The 18,080-nt window shown below is 39.4% G+C and overlaps 1 protein-coding gene across 1 annotated transcript in view; it reads left to right on the top strand.

Moving 5' to 3' along the window:
• Positions 1-15,751, top strand: part of Mrc1 (mannose receptor C-type 1) — a 91,609-nt gene extending 75,858 nt beyond the window's left edge. The window contains exons 22-30 of the mRNA XM_006989943.4: positions 35-201; positions 1,657-1,759; positions 4,981-5,213; positions 7,396-7,561; positions 8,470-8,619; positions 11,378-11,491; positions 12,017-12,181; positions 13,449-13,490; positions 14,751-15,751. Coding sequence (XP_006990005.2) covers positions 35-201; positions 1,657-1,759; positions 4,981-5,213; positions 7,396-7,561; positions 8,470-8,619; positions 11,378-11,491; positions 12,017-12,181; positions 13,449-13,490; positions 14,751-15,001 — 1,391 coding nt within the window. The 3' untranslated portion in view covers positions 15,002-15,751. The remainder of the gene's footprint in view (positions 1-34; positions 202-1,656; positions 1,760-4,980; positions 5,214-7,395; positions 7,562-8,469; positions 8,620-11,377; positions 11,492-12,016; positions 12,182-13,448; positions 13,491-14,750) is intronic.
• Positions 15,752-18,080: the final 2,329 nt, after the last annotated feature.

Genomic DNA, 18,080 nt, shown 5'->3' with positions numbered 1-18,080 from the left:
AATTTAAAAATTGTCTTGTATAACTTTCTTTCAGCCTTTATTACCTATCATATGAAAGACTCCACTTTTAATGCCTGGACTGGGCTAAATGATGTCAATTCAGAACACACGTTCCTTTGGACAGATGGACGAGGAGTTCATTATACAAACTGGGGGAAAGGCTACCCTGGTGGAAGAAGAAGCAGCTTGTCTTACGAAGATGTGAGTACAATTCTCAGATCACCTCTCCATAGCCTCTCCATGTGCATAGAGTCATCTTATTGATTAATTTGCTGTGAAATCTCCACCAGACTTCTCCTTTCTGTGTTCTGTTTTTGCAGATTTTATCAGTTTCAGGCTGAATCAACCTTAAAGGAAGGGCTGTAGGCTTAGTTAAGAACTGCAATAAGCAGTAGAAATCCAGCTTCGCTGTAAGCCTCACTGGATACCCAGGACAAAGACATGAACCTAAGGTTATGATTATGCCATCTGCCCCCATCCCTTATAGCTTTTGCAGGGATTGTGATGCTGATCTGGAAGCCATCACTACTTTTGAAGACATCATCAGCATCAGCACCATTACTCATCCTATATTTATATGGTACTTGATCTGTGCCAAACACCATGTTAAATGCCTCTATACATTACAATATAGACTATTGCTTCTCTACCTTCTTTTTTTAAAAAACTCTATTACAGTTTTATATAATTGAATAATCAATTGGCTGATATCAAATATCACCCTAGGGAATAAGAACAGCATGAAAAAATAGGAGTCTGTTTTTATCTCATGAAAGTCTTAGACCAGAGCACAAGTCTTATATTAGAAACAAGGTAGCAGAGTGTAACATGGACAGTCTGCTTCCCAATCCTGAAAGAGAGAGGATACAGCATCATGGAAAGGGTGACTTTATTGGTGGGCACATGCCTATGGGGCTCTTTGTGTCAGACAATGTCATTGCACAACACGATGTATGTATGGGGGAGGGCTGTGGAAAAGAACTAGCTGTGGGGAAATTTTTCAAAAATCTTAAAACATAACATCAGGGACACTAATGAGGTTGAAGATAGCAGCCATGCTAGGTGAGTGGGCTGAACAAAGACATCCTGGAAAAGGTGCCAGGTGTGTTTGGGAATGAGTAAATGTCTCTGGCAACAGTGGGGGGTTTTATGTTAGAAAAGAAGTAGGAATAAGCTCGGAGTAAGCAGAATTGAGAGGAACTTTGATGCTCCATGATGGAGTCTGGGTGTTGTCAGATAGAGAGCAAAGAGTAACACTGAGTGGAGAAATGATCTGACCAACAATGCTCTTACGACCATTGACTTGATTGCTATATCCAAGGTAGATATATTCTCTTGATGAGTAAGTGATTTTTTTCTTTGCAGAAATTATTTATCCTGATTGTGTAAAATAGGGCTGAAAACTTACTGAGGTTAAAATAGACAGAACACACCAGGACAGCAACATGAAGTGAACATTCAGGTGTGAAGAATCTGCGTGAGGGGTAGAGATAGCAATTGGAAAGTGATGATGGATTGAATATACTGGGCAGAAGGATTATCTGAAATATTGTCAGTGAGGAATAATGAGAGTGTGTTTTCTTATTAAAGAATTGACTTAAATAATCATTAATTTATACTTGTTGCTTCCTTTTTTCCTTATCCACAAATGTGCAGGCTGACTGTGTTGTTGTGATCGGTGGCAAGTCTCGAGAGGCAGGGGCATGGATGGATGACACTTGTGACAGCAAGCAAGGCTATATATGCCAGACACAGCCTGGTAAGTTCTGCCAAACCTCACCGAACCAAACCTCACCAGCAAGGGCTGGATTTTTACACGTGTCTTCAAAAGGAAGGCCATTTTCTTGTATATCAGTAGGTTTTTCTTTGATAGTTTAATCCACATGAGCCCATGACAGTTAAAAGAAGTGGGGCCTCCCCCTCCCCAAAGAGGTTGTATTTTGTATAGTTTATTTATGAGTCTGCTCCCTTATCATTCCAGAAAGTTCTGTGTAAATTAAATTTGAAGTGAAAACTTAAAAAGAAATTGTTAGAAATTTGGAATATATGCCAGTAAGGTGTGTGTGTGTGTGTGTGTGTGTGTGTGTGTGTGTGTGTGTGTGTGTGTGACAATGAGAAAATACCTGAAGGAATCAACTTAAAAGTAGGAAAGGTTTATTTTGGTTTTGTGTTTCTGAGGTTTCATTTCTTGGTCTCTAGGCTCAATCCCTTCAGGCCTGTGGCGATGCATAATCCAGTATGGATCAGGCTACAGAGAAGCATAGACACAAAAGAGAAAAAGAGAGAGAGAGAGAGAGAGAGAGAGAGAGAGAGAGAGAGAGAGAGAGAGAGAGAGAGAGAGAGAAGGAAGAACAGAAGAAAGAAAAGGAAGGAAAGAAGGAAGGAAGGAAGGAAGGAAGGAAGGAAGGAAGGAAGGAAGGAAGGAAGGAAGGAAGGAAGGAAGAAAGGAAGGAAGGAAGGAAGGAAGGAAGAAAGGAGCTCTGGCCCCTTTAAGAGCATGATCTCAGTGACAGCTCTCTCCCATTAAGACCCATCTCCAGTGCTCTTCTTCCCAGTAGTGCCATGGGCTAGTGATGGAGCTTTTGGAAAACACATGGTAGGGCCGGAGAGATGTCAGAGCAGCGGTACAGGACCCAGGCTCAGGTTCCAGTCATCTGTAACTCCAGTCCCAGGAGACCCGACACCTTCTGGCTTCTGTGAGGACTGCACACACAGGGTATACAGACATGCATGCATGGAAAACACCTACACACAGAAAATAAAATTAAAAATAAAACATTGCCTAAGATCTAAGAGGTATGGAAAAAAACCTCTCAATATTTTGGTAGCTTTTTTTGTCCCTGCAGATATTGTTAGGAACAAGCAAACTAGACAGAAAACTCAAACTTTCTGATTGTGTGTAAATTCTGTGAAACTGTTCTTTTTTCTTTTCTTTTTTTTTTCTTTTTAGCTTCACTTCAAGCTCTATTTAGCACTTTTAATGGTCCAAAACATTTCCGATGGAATGGTGCCCAGATCTCTTTAGGCCGGGGAGTTATAACACTTCCACACAAGATGTGACAGTCTAAGGAGCCTGTGCAGGGTCCCTTGGTCAGAGGGTCTCCTACCAACACAAGATGGCAGCAGCAGAGGAGAGGGAGGCTGCTCCCTTCCTGAAAATGAGTTATGGTTAAAACACACGGCCCCAAAAGAAAGTTTGGCAGTCTCTTAGGTACTGAGTAAGGCACATCACGGATGATGTTTATGTGGAACAGGTTTGAGAACTGGCCCAGACAGAACCTGTAGGCAAGGGGAGTTAGAACTGGAGGCCACTGATTACTTTTCTTTAAAGACTCAAGTGTTTGAGGTGGGATGACCACACCGTGTCTGTTAAGATCCTTCCGCTCTGTCATGGTTAGGGACAATGTTAGTCCTATGTAAACAAATGCAAGTGGCTGCTTTCCAATAAAACTTTATAGGCACAGATTTGATTGTCATACAACGTCAAGAAATATTAGTTGTTTGTCTCCCCTACCTCTGCCAGCGAGTTGTAGTTTAGAGAAAAGATCAGATTTTCGCTCTTTGCCTGTTTGCTGGTCTCTGCCCCGGGGCATCAGCCGAGGCTCATAGGAATAACCTCTGCTTTCTGTGTCTTAAGTGGCTTAGAGTTCACATAGAAAATGGCAATTAGAAGGCCAGGCTGGAACATTAAAAAAGGGAGAAGAACATTAGAAAAAACCTCTGTCTTAGAGGGGCTCCATGCCTCCATATTAGTGTGGCTAAGGCAGCCCCGGTCCCTATAGGGGTATTGCAGGTAAAGTTAGAGAGATATAAAGGTGAAATCATGAAAGGGCTGAAGGGGCCACAGGATATTCTCTTAGAAAATAATGTATTTTTATATTTATGAGTGTGTGGCTTATGTGCATGTCTGTGTATCATGTGCATACAGTGCCTGAGAAGACCAGAAGAGGGCATCAGATACACTGGGACTGCAGTCACAGATGGGTGTGAGCAGCTATGCCAGTGCTGGGAACCAAACCCGGGGCCTCTGCAAGGGCCACCATACATGCTCTCGGCCATTGAGTCATTTCTCTGGTCCCAGAAGATGCTCTTAATCGTGACTTTTGACCATGAGAGGAAAGCAGAATTAATGACAAGAGGAAGACATATATATATTCTTTAGTTTGTGGCATGAAACTGTGGCACTAGGTCACAGTGGATTTGCAAGTCTTTCTACTTAGAAACTTGTTCCTTTGTGTATATATTCTTTAAACATAATTTAATTTAATATGTGTAGGAGTGATTAGCTTATTTGCACGTCTGTGCATCATGTGCACGCTTGGTGCCCTTGGAAGTCAGAAGAGGGCATTATATTCCTTCCCTGGAACTGCATATATGTGTATATTTATATGTATATATATTACACATACATATACAGAATGTTTATACATACGTACACATGCATACATATGTATTTCATACAGATTAGAAGTGGTTTAATCCAACATTTTGGGCTGAGGAGATAGTTCAGTCAGTAAAGTGTTTTCCTTACAAACGTAAGGACCTGAGTTCCACCTTCAGAACCAATATAAAAAAGACAGGTGAAGTGCCACACACTTGTAATCCCAGCAGTGGGGATCCTTGTGGCTCACTGACCAGCCAGCCTGCACTGTTTGAGGAATTCCAGGTCAATAAGAGGTCCTTTCAAGGTGTTGGTTTCTAGGGAAAAAAAAAACTGAGTTGACCTCTGGCTCTGTAGATACACATGCATATACATGTGCTCCTGTACACATGAATGTACACGAATATGCACCCATACACAGAGATATTTAAATTAGTTTTCTGTTGTAAAATGTCTGGTGAAAATATTGTTAAGCCCTGCCAGTTTTGACTTATGCTTTTGTGTTGACTTCTATGATAGATGGGCATGGGAGTTGTATATTGAAGGTGCTCAATTATTGCTCGTTGATAATGCTAATGAAAATAATCTCTCTATTCTAGACCCTTCCTTGCCTGTTTCTCCAACCACACTCCCAACAGATGGCTTTGTTAAATATGGTAAAAGCAGCTATTCCCTCATGAAATTGAAGTTACCATGGCACGAAGCAGAGAAATACTGCAAGGATCATACCTCCCTGCTTGCTAGCATTCTAGATCCCTACAGTAATGCATTTGCATGGATGAAAATGCACCCGTTTAATGTACCCATATGGATTGCCCTGAACAGCAACTTGGTAAGATGCTAGAAACATTAATAGCTTGGCATGATTGGTCATTTATGGTGCAATATGTTTCTCTTTCTGTTTCTTCAGCTGAACACTTTCATGGGACTCCACTGCTGTCAGTGATCTAGTGACCTAGTGATATGTGTCAGAAACCAAACTGAGAAGTCGCTGGTATTTTACTATAACTGGCTTTGAATAGTTATATCCAAAATTATACATCTAATCCGCTTCATGCATTTGTTTATTTCTTTCCAGTGTCATGGTTACACAACTGCACCATGAGAATTAAGAAAGTAGGTCAGGAGCATAGGAAGTGGGGGGGTGGGAGTACTTTACTTTTTGTTGCAAAGCATTCTAGAATTATAATGGGTCTCAGACTTACGGAGCTTCCATCTATGTGTGAGAAGTGTTTCACTGCAGTCTCGTCCTTTTATTCCACAGCAGAGAGAGCAAGGTTGGTAGAGAACCAGGACAGAGTGGGGGATGAGGCTCTGAACAAAAAGAGGCAACAGAATAGTAAAGAGACCCTTGAGACAAATCTTCTCCGATTCCTTATACCCACCCAGTTGCTAGCAAACCAGCACACAGTGTTGCCAGAGGGCTTGGGGCAGGGGAGTGGCTCAAGAGGGCTTGATAGTAAAGGAAAGAAAAATGTAAGGATTGGACAGTGGACCGGGGTCAGGTTTTATGGAGCTTTCAGTTGGGAAGTGGCAATGAAAACTTATTATGTACTAGGTACTTCCTGAATAGGATGGTGAATATTTAAAATAATTAGCCCCAAATGGCTTTGGTGACTGAGCTTAGACAAGATATTTTCATATCTCAGTTGACTATTTTTTAAATAATTAATATATCTGATAAATAATTCATTTCTTTTCATAGATGTGGTTACACGTCTCTAATGAGCTTCAAATAGGCCATCAAATACTTTTAGAAAGATTAAGTACTTTCCTACAATGCTGATATTCATGATTGTAAGAGTAATGCTATTTTTATGACACCTACAAAGTCAATGATATTCAAGAATTATTTGTGTAAATTGGAGAATGTGGTACAATTTACTTTGCAATAACATGTGCTTTTAATTTTGGTGTTGGATCTTTAGTAATTGTCTTGGTAAACTTGATGGAATTAAAATGAGAAAAGAATTGCAACCTTAAAAAATTATTTATTCTTGGTTAATTTTTATATCTGATCTTAGTCATTAGTTATAAAACCACTTTTTGATTGGGTACTATGATTGACAAGTGGTATTTTTTATGTCGCCAATTCGTTTGGATGGGGTCATATATTTATTTGTCTAAATTTAATAAGAAAGTAAGTGAAATATGCAAATGGAACAAAACAACTAGCTTTGATCCATGTAGTTGAAAGGTTACCCATTTGGTACTAAGACACCTAGCTCCTTTAGAGTCTACAAGGATAGATGGTCTTAGCTGTCACTAGCCATTGATGTCAGCAGCAGAACAATGAGATCATGACAAGAAGTGTTTCTTTCAGGGATTCAATGAAATTAATGCTTATTATCATTTCAGTAAGATGTACATTTCATTGTTATAAGGATCCAACTTCTCTTTGGCCATAAGAGCCTGAAAACAAAGGCAGTTCTATAAAATAAGACACATTTTTAAATAATTGTCTTTTCTTACCAGTTTTCTTCTTCTCCCTCTTCCTTCTTTCTTTTTTTTATCATTAGTTGTAACTTTTTCCTCAAATTTTTCATACAATATATTTTGATCATGTTTTTTATCTCCAACTCTTTCCATCCAGGGGTCATCTCCACCTCTGTACCCACTCAACTTTATCTTCTCACCCTCTCTCTCTCTTCTCTCCCATATCTTTCATAACTCTGTCTCCCCTCCCTCCCTTCCTCTCAAAAAAAAAGAGAAAGAGAAAAAAAAGAAAAAGAAAGATGAAAATCAAACAACAACAGAAAACCAATAACACAAAAATTGCCAAAATCGTTTCCCGGTTTTAGACCTAAGGCCCTCATGAAATAGTCACATTTAAGAAAGGATGTTTTTATGAATTTGAGTTAGTAGAAATGACTTACAATTTTATTAAATTTTACAGTGTTCAATGTTCCATGTCAAATTACCACCTTAAGTATCATACTTATTTTTTGCTTGTTTCCTTCATGCTTTTTATGAGAAGTAAGGCTGAAGGGTCATGATTGTTTTTATTTGGGCAGACTAATAATGAGTATACGTGGACTGATAAATGGAGGGTGAGATACACTAACTGGGGTACTGATGAGCCCAAGCTGAAGTCAGCATGCGTTTACATGGATGTTGATGGCTACTGGAAGACATCGTACTGCAATGAAAGCTTTTACTTTCTCTGCAAAAAATCAGACGGTAATTGGATATACAAAAAGGGTTTGGGGAACCTCAAGTTTTCTGGAATAAACTATTCCGCATCACTGCTGACTTTATTACCAATCATGTATCTTGGGTTGCTGAGAATAAAATGGAAAGTGCCTTCAACCTAGTAAAAAGACTGATGTGGCTATCAACCAATACGTAGAGGTCGAAATGACAGAGATAGACATTTTTCTAGGATTTACTTGCTCACGATAGATCTCAGAATATTTGTTATTGAGGTTGTCCTCTGAATCTACAGTGACAGAGTTTCTAAGAAAGTGGGCTTACTTTGGGTGTCAACAGCACATCTGCTTCAGCAGAGCTACCCCAGAAAGTGTATAGAGTGCTGAATCAGCAATGCTGTGGACACAGTCTTAGAATTCTAGCTACAGTAGTTCTCTCCCAGGATCTGTCATTAGCTAAGAGGAAATAGAGTTTCAGAAAAAGAGAAGTGGTTCGAAAAGGAAATCCACTTTATTAATTATTTTTGAGTACTTTGTTAAACCTGCAACATTATTTGTATTTATTTCCTTTTTTGAGATAGGGTCTTGCTATGTAGAGCTCCACCCACCTCTGCCTTCAGAGTGCCGGGATTAAAGGCCATGTGCCACCACTCCCAACTTAAACCTGTAGCATTATTGCAGAAATCTAAATATTGATAATTATAAATGATGAGGAATATGATTCATAGCCACTGTTTTCTATTGCAATACATTTAAAACAATAAAGTCAAAGAAAACCCAAGAAAAATGGTGGCTCTAAAAGACAGACATTCGTAAATTATATGAAATGGTAGAGCATATAATTTTCCTTAGCTGTAAAAATATTCCACAGGTTGCAGGAACTCCAGCTTTGATTTATGATTTATTTTGAGTCTGATTTAAATACTGGTTTATTAACAGAAACCCCTGCTACTGAACCTCCACAACTGCCTGGTAAGTGCCCGGAGTCAGAGCAGACGGCGTGGATTCCTTTTCACGGCCACTGCTACTATATCGAGTCTTCATTTACAAGGAATTGGGGCCAGGCTTCCCTGGAATGTCTCCGAATGGGTGAGTGTCACGTTTCCTGAAAGAAAATTCCATAATAACCTATTTTTAGTTCAGTGGTATTAATAATACTATACATGAAAACATAAGGCATATAAGTACCTTTCTACTATTTTGTGGTGCTGGGATAACATATAGATAGGGCTTTGCTAGCCAAGTGCTCTCTAACTCTGCCCCTAAGCTGGATTCCTAACCACATGTGTATTTTTAAAAAAATACATAATTGTTTATTAATAGAACAGTTAACATCATTTCCCACAAATGTAATTCTAATCACACCCCCTCAAAACTTTGAAGAATTTAGGTTAAAAAGTCCATTTACTAAAATATAAAATCTTTCTTTCTGTCGTAATGTTCTAAACTCTTAGGATTCTGGTCCTCAGGTGTTCAAAGCTTCAGGCTTAATTCTCACTCATAGATTTAGATTTTACAGCTGACCAGGAACTGTCTTCTTTATTCTTCACAGAAACGCTTTTATGCCTGGCTATTATATTTGTAAAGAAAAACAAAACCAAACTCAATTTTTTAAACGGCAAAGATAGCTTTGTGGTTGTTTTGAGACAGGGTCTCACATATCCCAGTGGCTGTGAGACTTGACATGTGGTTGAGGATGACTGAACTCTTTTCCCTCCGGCCTCCACCTCCCATGTGCTGAGATAATGGGCATACAGCACCATGCCCAAGTTAAAAAGAACTAGTTCTTTGTGAGGCTTACTATGCATCCTAGCCAGGGCTTGAACTCATGATCCTCCTGCCTTATCTTCTTGAAGTATCCTAAGAACCACCACACCTGGCACAAGATGGTTTCTCAGAAAATATTTAAAAGCCATTTGACTAAATGCCACTGGTTGTTTCGCTGCGACCGTTTAAACTACATTTTTGTTCAGTCCTCATTTAGAGTTTTCTCTGTTCACAGGGGGGTGCAGGGGTTACAGTCTCCTTCCCTTCACGGTCATTCGAGACCCACTGTTGACTCTGCACTCTACGTCCTGAGGGAGATGGAACCTGCTTTACTTGGGTTTCATTCATGTTTGGAGGCTCTGTTGTTGTCAGATACACACATGCCAGTAATGATTGTATTTTCCTCGTGAATTGAAACCTTACCATTATAGACTGTCTTCATTGTCTTGAATAATCATTTTTGTCTAAGAATCACCATTTTTGTCTGATATTAGTACAGCTACTCTGGCCTTTTTAAAGCGATTGTTTGTGTAGCGTATCTTCTACTGTGCTTTTACTCCCAGTTGGTTTATGACTTTGGAGCTCAAGTGTGTCTTTTTTAGACAGCATGTGGTTTGATCTTTTTGATTCATTGGTGTAGATATTCTATAGATCTGTTTTTGTGTTTGTGTTTAAGCCATTTACACTTAGTGTAATACTGAAAGGAGCTTTTATGTCTGTTATTTTTCTGTTTTTTTTTTCCCTGTTTGTCTCATGTCTTCGTTTACCACTCCTCCAGTATTGCCTTCTTTCGTATTAAGAACCCATTTCTACTGTTTAACTCTGTTTCTGTCATTATATGTGTGGTCCCCAGTATTCAATGGTTCATTCAACTTAGGGTTTTTGAACCATGCAATGACCTTGTTGGGTCACAGCCCCACTGTAAGCCGAGGAACCTCTAGTTGCTGTTTAGTCATGTTGTTAGTGGTTACCAGGAGGATTATGATCAACTTTGTAACTTGAAAAGGGCTCCAGGTTCCTTCTGACACCCCCTTGTGGCTACTGGGCTGCTGTTTTGCATTGTGGCCCTGGGGATTTGGGCTTTCAAAGGTACTGCAGAGTTAGAATGAGAGTGGTGGACTTAGGACAATTCAAAACCCATGGCGCGCCTCCTTTATTACCAACATCATGCGCACGCGCGCACACACACACACACACACACACACACACACACACACACGCATGCGCACGTGCGTGTACTCCCCTCCCCTTCTCAAGCCTGTAGTTGAGAAAATGTTCCCATCTCTTTTGCAAAGCAAAGGGTTTTCTGAGGTGTTTACTCTGTTATTTATGATAAGGGCATCAGAAGTCTGCCTTTGACTTTTCGAATTAAAATAAAAATTCTTTCATGTTGCTTAAGGGTTTCTTTTTTAATTTTACAATGAATATGCAGAAACTTTATTTTCAGTTTTAGGTGTGTTACCTAGCAGATAAAAGGAATGATTGTCATTCATCAAAACAATGAACGTTTGAAATGCCTAATAGTGTGAAATACATTGAGGGATTAAATAAGCACGTAATTAACAATCACCAAGGGATAGATACCACGTGGTTATAGATTCCCTCTCCAGGTTTAGAATGCCTAGATCACTCCAGGATTCTGTGCTCAGCCGGTGCTGGGACCCCAGGCAATGAATTACTTATGTGTGTGCTTTATTGTTCTTATTTGAAAAAATGGGTTAGCAAAATTACCTGTTATATGGTCTTATAAAGACTTAACAGAAGAATGATTCTAAGGTCCAAGGCAAACTATCTGTCATTGTTTAAAATATATTAGTTAGTACTATGCTGTAGGATTAAAGCTAACACTGGTGGTTGATGGTGAGTTGTCAATTGTATGTGGGCTGACTAGTGTTCAGTTTTCCTTTTCCTTTTTGAATCATTCTATGCACAACACTGAATTAAAACTTCTATAGTGTACTGTGTCCTGAGTAGTGCTCAGAATGGCACTTGTTGGTCCTAACATCAGGACCATTTGTAGGAATAGTTTCAGCTGCTCTCATCATTATCCTCATCCTCATCCTCACCTTATGCTTTGCAGGGGCCTCCCTGGCTTCCATCGAAACGGCTGCTGAGTCCAGTTTTCTGTCATATCGTGTTGAACCTCTTAAAAGTAAAACCAATTTTTGGATAGGCATGTTCCGAAATGTTGAAGGTAACTCTCACAAACCCATTATTTAATAACTAGTATTTAAAAAGTATTGTATATAAAACAGCGTTTTGGTTCCAGAGACCCTTTCTTGCCTTAAATAATGATTAATCTGTAGTGAGTTTGAAAAGTTAAAATCATACTTTTATTTGTGATAACCAAAAGTTTAAATGACTCACATATTATCCAGTCCTAGAAGTTGTTAATTTAAAAACTCTCCTGTAGCTGTTAAAGAATATTCAGAGAACAATTTCCCTTTCCTTTTGCCATAATAAAGATTCTAGAAAGAGATAAGTATACATTTTTTCCATTAGGTAGAAATAAATTTTCAACTAAAGTAATCTAACAAACACATCTTGTTTTTCTTCCCTGTAATAATTCCTCATTAGAGTCTTGCCGGGTAGAAATCGAGGTGCAGAAACCATTGGTTCTAGTGTAAAATAATAGGCTTAAACGTTTTGTGCTAAGGGGGGACATAAGAAGGTTTGTTTTTAACTTGTGGTTTTGTTTGTTTGTTTGTTTGATGACCAGGGAAGTGGCTTTGGTTGAATAATAATCCTGTCTCCTTTGTCAACTGGAACACGGGCGATCCCTCTGGTGAACGGAATGATTGTGTAGTTTTATCTTCATCTTCTGGGTTTTGGAATAACATCCACTGTACTTCCTACAAAGGGTTCATTTGTAAAATGCCAAAAAGTAAGTTAAAAATGTTGTAGTATGGTAATTTCCATTTCTTTTCGACTGTAACATGCTGGCACAGGACTACGGCGGGTGCAGCCCCTTTGTAAGCTTTTCCCATTACTGGTGAGAACCATCCCGCAGTGAGGATCGGTCTCCACCAGTGGCTTTAAGTGAGAGGTGCCAGCTCTCACTTGAATAAACCAAATAACATGGTTTATTGGTGCTTTTGTAATGTCTTCCTAAGTTACAAGCAGTCTGGGCTGCCCATCTCCACAGTTTTACCATGCTAGGGGAAGGGGGAAAGCTGCCACTTGTCCACATCATAAGAAGCTAGAGGATTAAGCCATGTAAAACCAACCCAATCTCCATCTGTGAGTGAATGGTAGATCATAAAAGGAAAAACAGTTGGTAAATCTCTGTGTGCTACCGATGGGACATTTTTATGCCATTCTGCCTTATACATTATCTTTCCCAAGAGAGAGAAATCTATTAGTTGGAATCAGAAGTAAATGAATTAGGAGACCAGGGGTGTAGGTCAGTGGTAGAACACTTGCTTGGCATGGGGAAGACCCAGACTTTGATTCCCATGACTGTAATCAGTCAATCAAGCAAGTTGGCCAAACATTGGATAAAGTAGTTCTATTTCCTCAATGGGTCTTATTGTTTGGAACTGCATAGATTTTTAGTTTTTAACTCTGCCTAAGATTCTACACCCTTTGGTGTAAAGTTGTGGTTACAGCCTCTGAACTAATGCTGGTGTTTTATTTTACTTTTCATTCAAATGTCTTGTAACAGTTTAGACTTGGGTATGCCAATTTCAAAACCCCTAGCCTAGGATACTTTAGTTACAAGTGGATTTTATAGCTATTTGGATGTATCAATGTTCAAATAAAACTTGAAGGATCATATTTTCAAATATTCTAGTTTATTCAGACTCATCACATAGGTATAGGATGCTGGAGTTGCATAGAAAGACAGAGAAAGATGGATGGATGGATGGATGGATAGGTAGATATGTATGTAGGTAGTAGGTAGCTGAAGGTACAGATACATACCATCCATGAATTCTCCTATGTTATGGTCCATCATCACATCGCATCACATCACATCACATCACATCACATCACATCACATCACATCACATCACATCACATCACATCACATCACATCACATCACATCACACTTAATGATGGAAGATGCCATGCATAGCTGACCTAAATACAATTTGTTTACATGTAGTGATTATGGATTTTTACTATTTATTTTCCTTCTTTCAAACAGTTACTGACCCTGCAACTACACAGTCGTCCATCACAACAAAAGGTAAGATCATTATGAAATCTCTAGGTCACCATACGATTCAGCTTTTTTAAAAAGCCATAATATCCATCCCTCTCCTCCTTCACTTTCAGTGGAATGGCTTATGCCAACCTTTGTCATTAGGGTCACAAACCACCTTTCAGGATGTTTAAGAAAAGCAGATTTGAGAGCCAGGCGGTGGTGGCGCACGCCTTTAATCCCAGCACTCGGGAGGCAGGGGCAGGCGGACCTCTGTGATTTCGAGGCCAGCCTGGTCTACAGAGTGAGATCCAGGAAAGGTGCAAAGCTACACAGGGAAACCCTGTCTCAAAAAAACTTAAAAAAAAAAAAAGAAGATTTGGAGTCAGATTGGTATTTTTATCTTAAAAAGTCCTTGAAGATGTTGCTATATTACAAAAAGTTGCCTCGTGAGAGCTCTCCATGGAAGGAATTTTCTTCAAGGTCTTTCTAGGTCTTTGTAGACATGAATTAGGTGACTAATTCTATCTTACTTATTGTAGAGATTGCTAAACAAACTCAAAGTGAGAGGTATGGCTTGCCTGTAGATATCTTATTAACCTTTTTGGTGACATTTGTTTATTAATTACATTCAGGAGTTCAGATTTTCATTCTTATTTGACCCTAGTTTTAAAATTTTGTTTATAATTGCTACAACCACAATCACCACCACCATTTTTCTTACCTTCTGAAAGTATGTTTGTGTAAGCACTCTTAAATTATTATTTCATTTTTAAAATATTTTTAATTTTTTAATGTGTGTCTGTATGTATGGGTCTGTATATGTCTGTGTCTGTGTGAATACAGGCACCTGGAGGAGCCAGAGAAAGAAAACATTAGATCTCCTGGAGCTAGAGTTACAGGCAGTTGTGAGCTGTCAGAAGTGGGTGCTGGGAACCAAACTCTTCTTTTCTGGAAGAGCATTAAGTGCCTCTAGCCCCTGAGCCTCCCCTTCATCCATCCTTCAATTACCTTGATACAAGGTATATGTGTGAATTTCAACTGATGAACTCCTTCAGTGTTTCAGGTAGAGGTGAGCTATCCTAACAACTAAATAAAGATGAAGTTTTCCAACAACTAAATTACCATCTGAACATGTTAAAGTGTCCTCTATGTCTCATTGACTTCTGCTTTCACGTCTTGTGACAAATGCCATTTGAAAGAATAGTTATGCATCAGAGATTCCCAGCAAGATCTGCTGTACTGTTTTTCCTAGCATTAAACCTTTGCTCCCCCCCCACTTGTTTGCTAATGGTTTGTCTATAGCTGAACAAAAGATGGATCCTCCACCCAAGAGGTCTTCCAGAACAGCCGGAGTGGTCATCGTGGTCCTCCTGATTCTGATGGGTGCCGGTGTTGCTGCGTACTTCTTTTATAAGAAAAGGCGTGCACTGAACATACCTCAAGAGGCCACCTTCGAGAACACTCTCTACTTTGACAGTCATCGGAGTCCAGGGATAAGTGACACGAAAGATCTCATGGGCAACATTGAACAGAACGAGCACGCCGTCATCTAGCACCGTAATGCGACTGTCTTATATTTTCATTGCATGAAGTTTTAACTAAAGTCTTCCGTTTGTCTCTGCCGTGTGATTGTTTCTTTTCAAGTTAGTACTGGGTTGCACCGGTCTGTCTTCTTTCTTCATCTCATGGAAATAACAGTTGCTCATTTTCTAGTCTGGCAAGGTTTATTTTTATTTGTTATTTTTTTAAGAGAGGGGTAACAATGTTGATTACCACTTTGGAAAATACCTAGGTGAACACACAGCACTACAGTCTCAACACTGCTACATTGGTGGTAGGTCTCTCATGTCAACTCTGTGCAGATTTCAAGAGCTCTAGAAATAACCACTAAGCTACTTTGGGTGTTTTAAGGACCTCCCAGAAATAAGTTATGCACTGAGTTGTAATTCAACAATTCAAAGACCATGTTAAAATAAACAAGTGCACATAACCCCGGATAGAATAAGAGTACTCAGTTTCTTTTTCAGCAGGCTTGATTCATGCCAATTATTGAGAACTGTATTTATCCACTGGTCAAATAATAAAGCTACTGAGAATCTTGTTTGTCCCTGGCAAGGTCTGACAGGCTGAATGTTGCAAATGTATTCTGTGTCTTGTTGTATGTATATCAGGAAGGTGACTATGTGAAGAAAAAAAAACACCTGTAAATTTGCATAACTGGATGTACTTAGATAATAAATAACATTATTTATTATCTAATTAATGTGAAATAAACATTAAAGATGACATCTATTTTTAATAGATTTCTGTGATCTTGTTAAGTATAAATTTGCTTGGCTATGCAATTTAGTTACTTTACATTTTACTATTAAAATAAGCGAACTCTTTGTAGGGAAATACCAACTTAAACTCATCTCTTGCTGAATACTGTGGAAGATTATTTTGTTTGTTTGTTTGTTTGTTTGTTTGTTTGTTTTTTGAGACAGGTTTTCTCTGTGTAGTTTTGGTGCCTGTCCTGGATCTCGCTCTGTAGACCAGGCTGGCCTCGAACTCACAGAGATCTGCCTGGCTCTGCCTCCCAAGTTCTGAGATTAAAGGCGTGCGCCACCACCGCCCAGTGGAAGATAATTTTTTTTTATAACAGCTACACAATCATCTGAGATCCTCCACTTTAACAGTGATACAACTCAGAATCCAGCAATCAAAGGCACCGTTGTTGGGAATGAGAAATCCAAATAACCCTCTTCCCTTTTAGTAATTTCTCCTTATTTAAAAATACTGCCTTAAATTAAAAAAAAAGTTCTATGTCAATTGCAAAATATTTTGTAGCTTTCAAAATTCCCACAGTTACCCCAGAGCCACTGCTTCTGTTTGTTTACTTATTTGTTTAGAGACAGAGTCTAACCATGGAGCCTGGGGCATCTTCAAAGTCTTGTTTAGCTTTTTAAGATTTATTTGTATTTATGTGTATATATGTGTGACTTTGTGACTCTGTGTGTGTGTGTGTGTGTGTGTGTGTGTGTGTGTGTGTGTCTGTCCATGGAGTCTAGAAAAGAGTGTCAGATTCTCCACTCCTAGAACTGAAATTACAGGTGGTTGTTAGCCACTTGACATGGGTTCTGGGAACCAAACTTGGTCCTCTAGAAGAGCACTACTTGCTCTTAACCACCAAGCCATCTTTCCAGCCCCAAATTCTCATTTTTTTTATATTTTTGTATTTGTGTGTGTGTGTGTGTGTGTGTGTGTGTGTGTGTGCATGTGCCCCCATTCACTCATGTGCCATAGGCACAGATATGGGGGTCAGAGGACGTTTATGGGAGTTGGTTCTCTCCTTCCACCTTATGGATTACAGGGATCAAACTCAGGCAGTCTGTCTTGGTGGCAAGAGACATGTTTCTGGCCTGGCCTGGAATTCTTGCTCTTGGTGCCATTGCTTCCCCAGTGCTGATTATAGTAGTGTGCTTGCACAACCAGCCTTACGCTTTCACTTGCCTAAGGGATCATTCATGCACAGCCTCTTTGTCCAATATTACTGAGGTGGAGACAATGTAAACTGTATTCTTTTCTTTCCTTTCTTTGTTTCTGGTTTTTTTTTTAGGTAGAGTCTTACTATGCAGTTTGGGCTAGCTTTAAACTCACTATGTAGCCCAGGCTGGACTCAGATTGCTGGAGTCCTCTAGTTTCCATCTCTCCAGTTCTGGAAGTATAGCTATGTACCACCACACCCAATGAGAATTTTGTGGGTTTGTGTGCATGTGTCCTTGTGGGTTTTTATTTGAGGACAGAGTAATTATGTTTTCAAGAAAGCCCATAATTTTAAAAAGGTTAAGAAGCAAGAGACTGAGTAGGGGTGTGATGGAGCTGGAGTTGCCTGTACCCGAGCTAGCACATGAGGCAGGAAGAAGGAGACAGGAATTGAGATGTGGGAATTGTGGGAGATGATGTTGGGCACAAACAACTCCCTTCTACTCGTCAAAGAATAGAAAGCAAACTGCTTTTCATTTTCTTGGTAAAAAATGAAACATTTTCCAAGTGAGCATGTTCCAACAGAAATAATGGCCATGGTGTCAAAGCAGTGGTTGGGAAATGATGTGAGATTCCTTTCTCTGTGTGTATGTGTCCCTGTCCCACCATTCTCCATAAGGCACATGAAAATAACAGCAAGTATGAAACAGGGAAATACACAAGTGAGCATGGCTTACAGTTTTTTAATGCAAGTTATTTCATTGTAATTCAGGGTTATGTTTCCATAGAAAATACTTTGTACTACAAACAGCATTCATCACAGCTCCATAAAACTGTCATTTTAAGGAACAACTTGTGTTTGACAGAGCTGCTGAATATTGTATTTCACACTTTCACATCCTTCCCTTGAGCACACAACCAAATAGGTAAGTTTTGTGTATGCAGGTGCCCACCCAAGACTGCACTAAGTTATCAGAGGTGCATTCCAGAGTGGGTATTGGGCAGAAAAGAGCAGTCTCTGTGTGGATCTTCTTACTCATTCACTTATGTTTGGGGCTGCTATCACAGGTTTGGTGTGTGTACCTGTCTTTAACTGGAAGTTTATCCCTGAGATTAGCTATTTCAAAGCTCTTGATCTCCTTACTAGCTTCTGATTTTCACAATTGT

Source organism: Peromyscus maniculatus, chromosome 5, assembly GCF_049852395.1.
Source record: "Peromyscus maniculatus bairdii isolate BWxNUB_F1_BW_parent chromosome 5, HU_Pman_BW_mat_3.1, whole genome shotgun sequence".
Lineage (NCBI taxonomy): Eukaryota > Metazoa > Chordata > Mammalia > Rodentia > Cricetidae > Peromyscus > Peromyscus maniculatus.
This window is presented reverse-complemented; position numbering and strand designations above follow the sequence as displayed.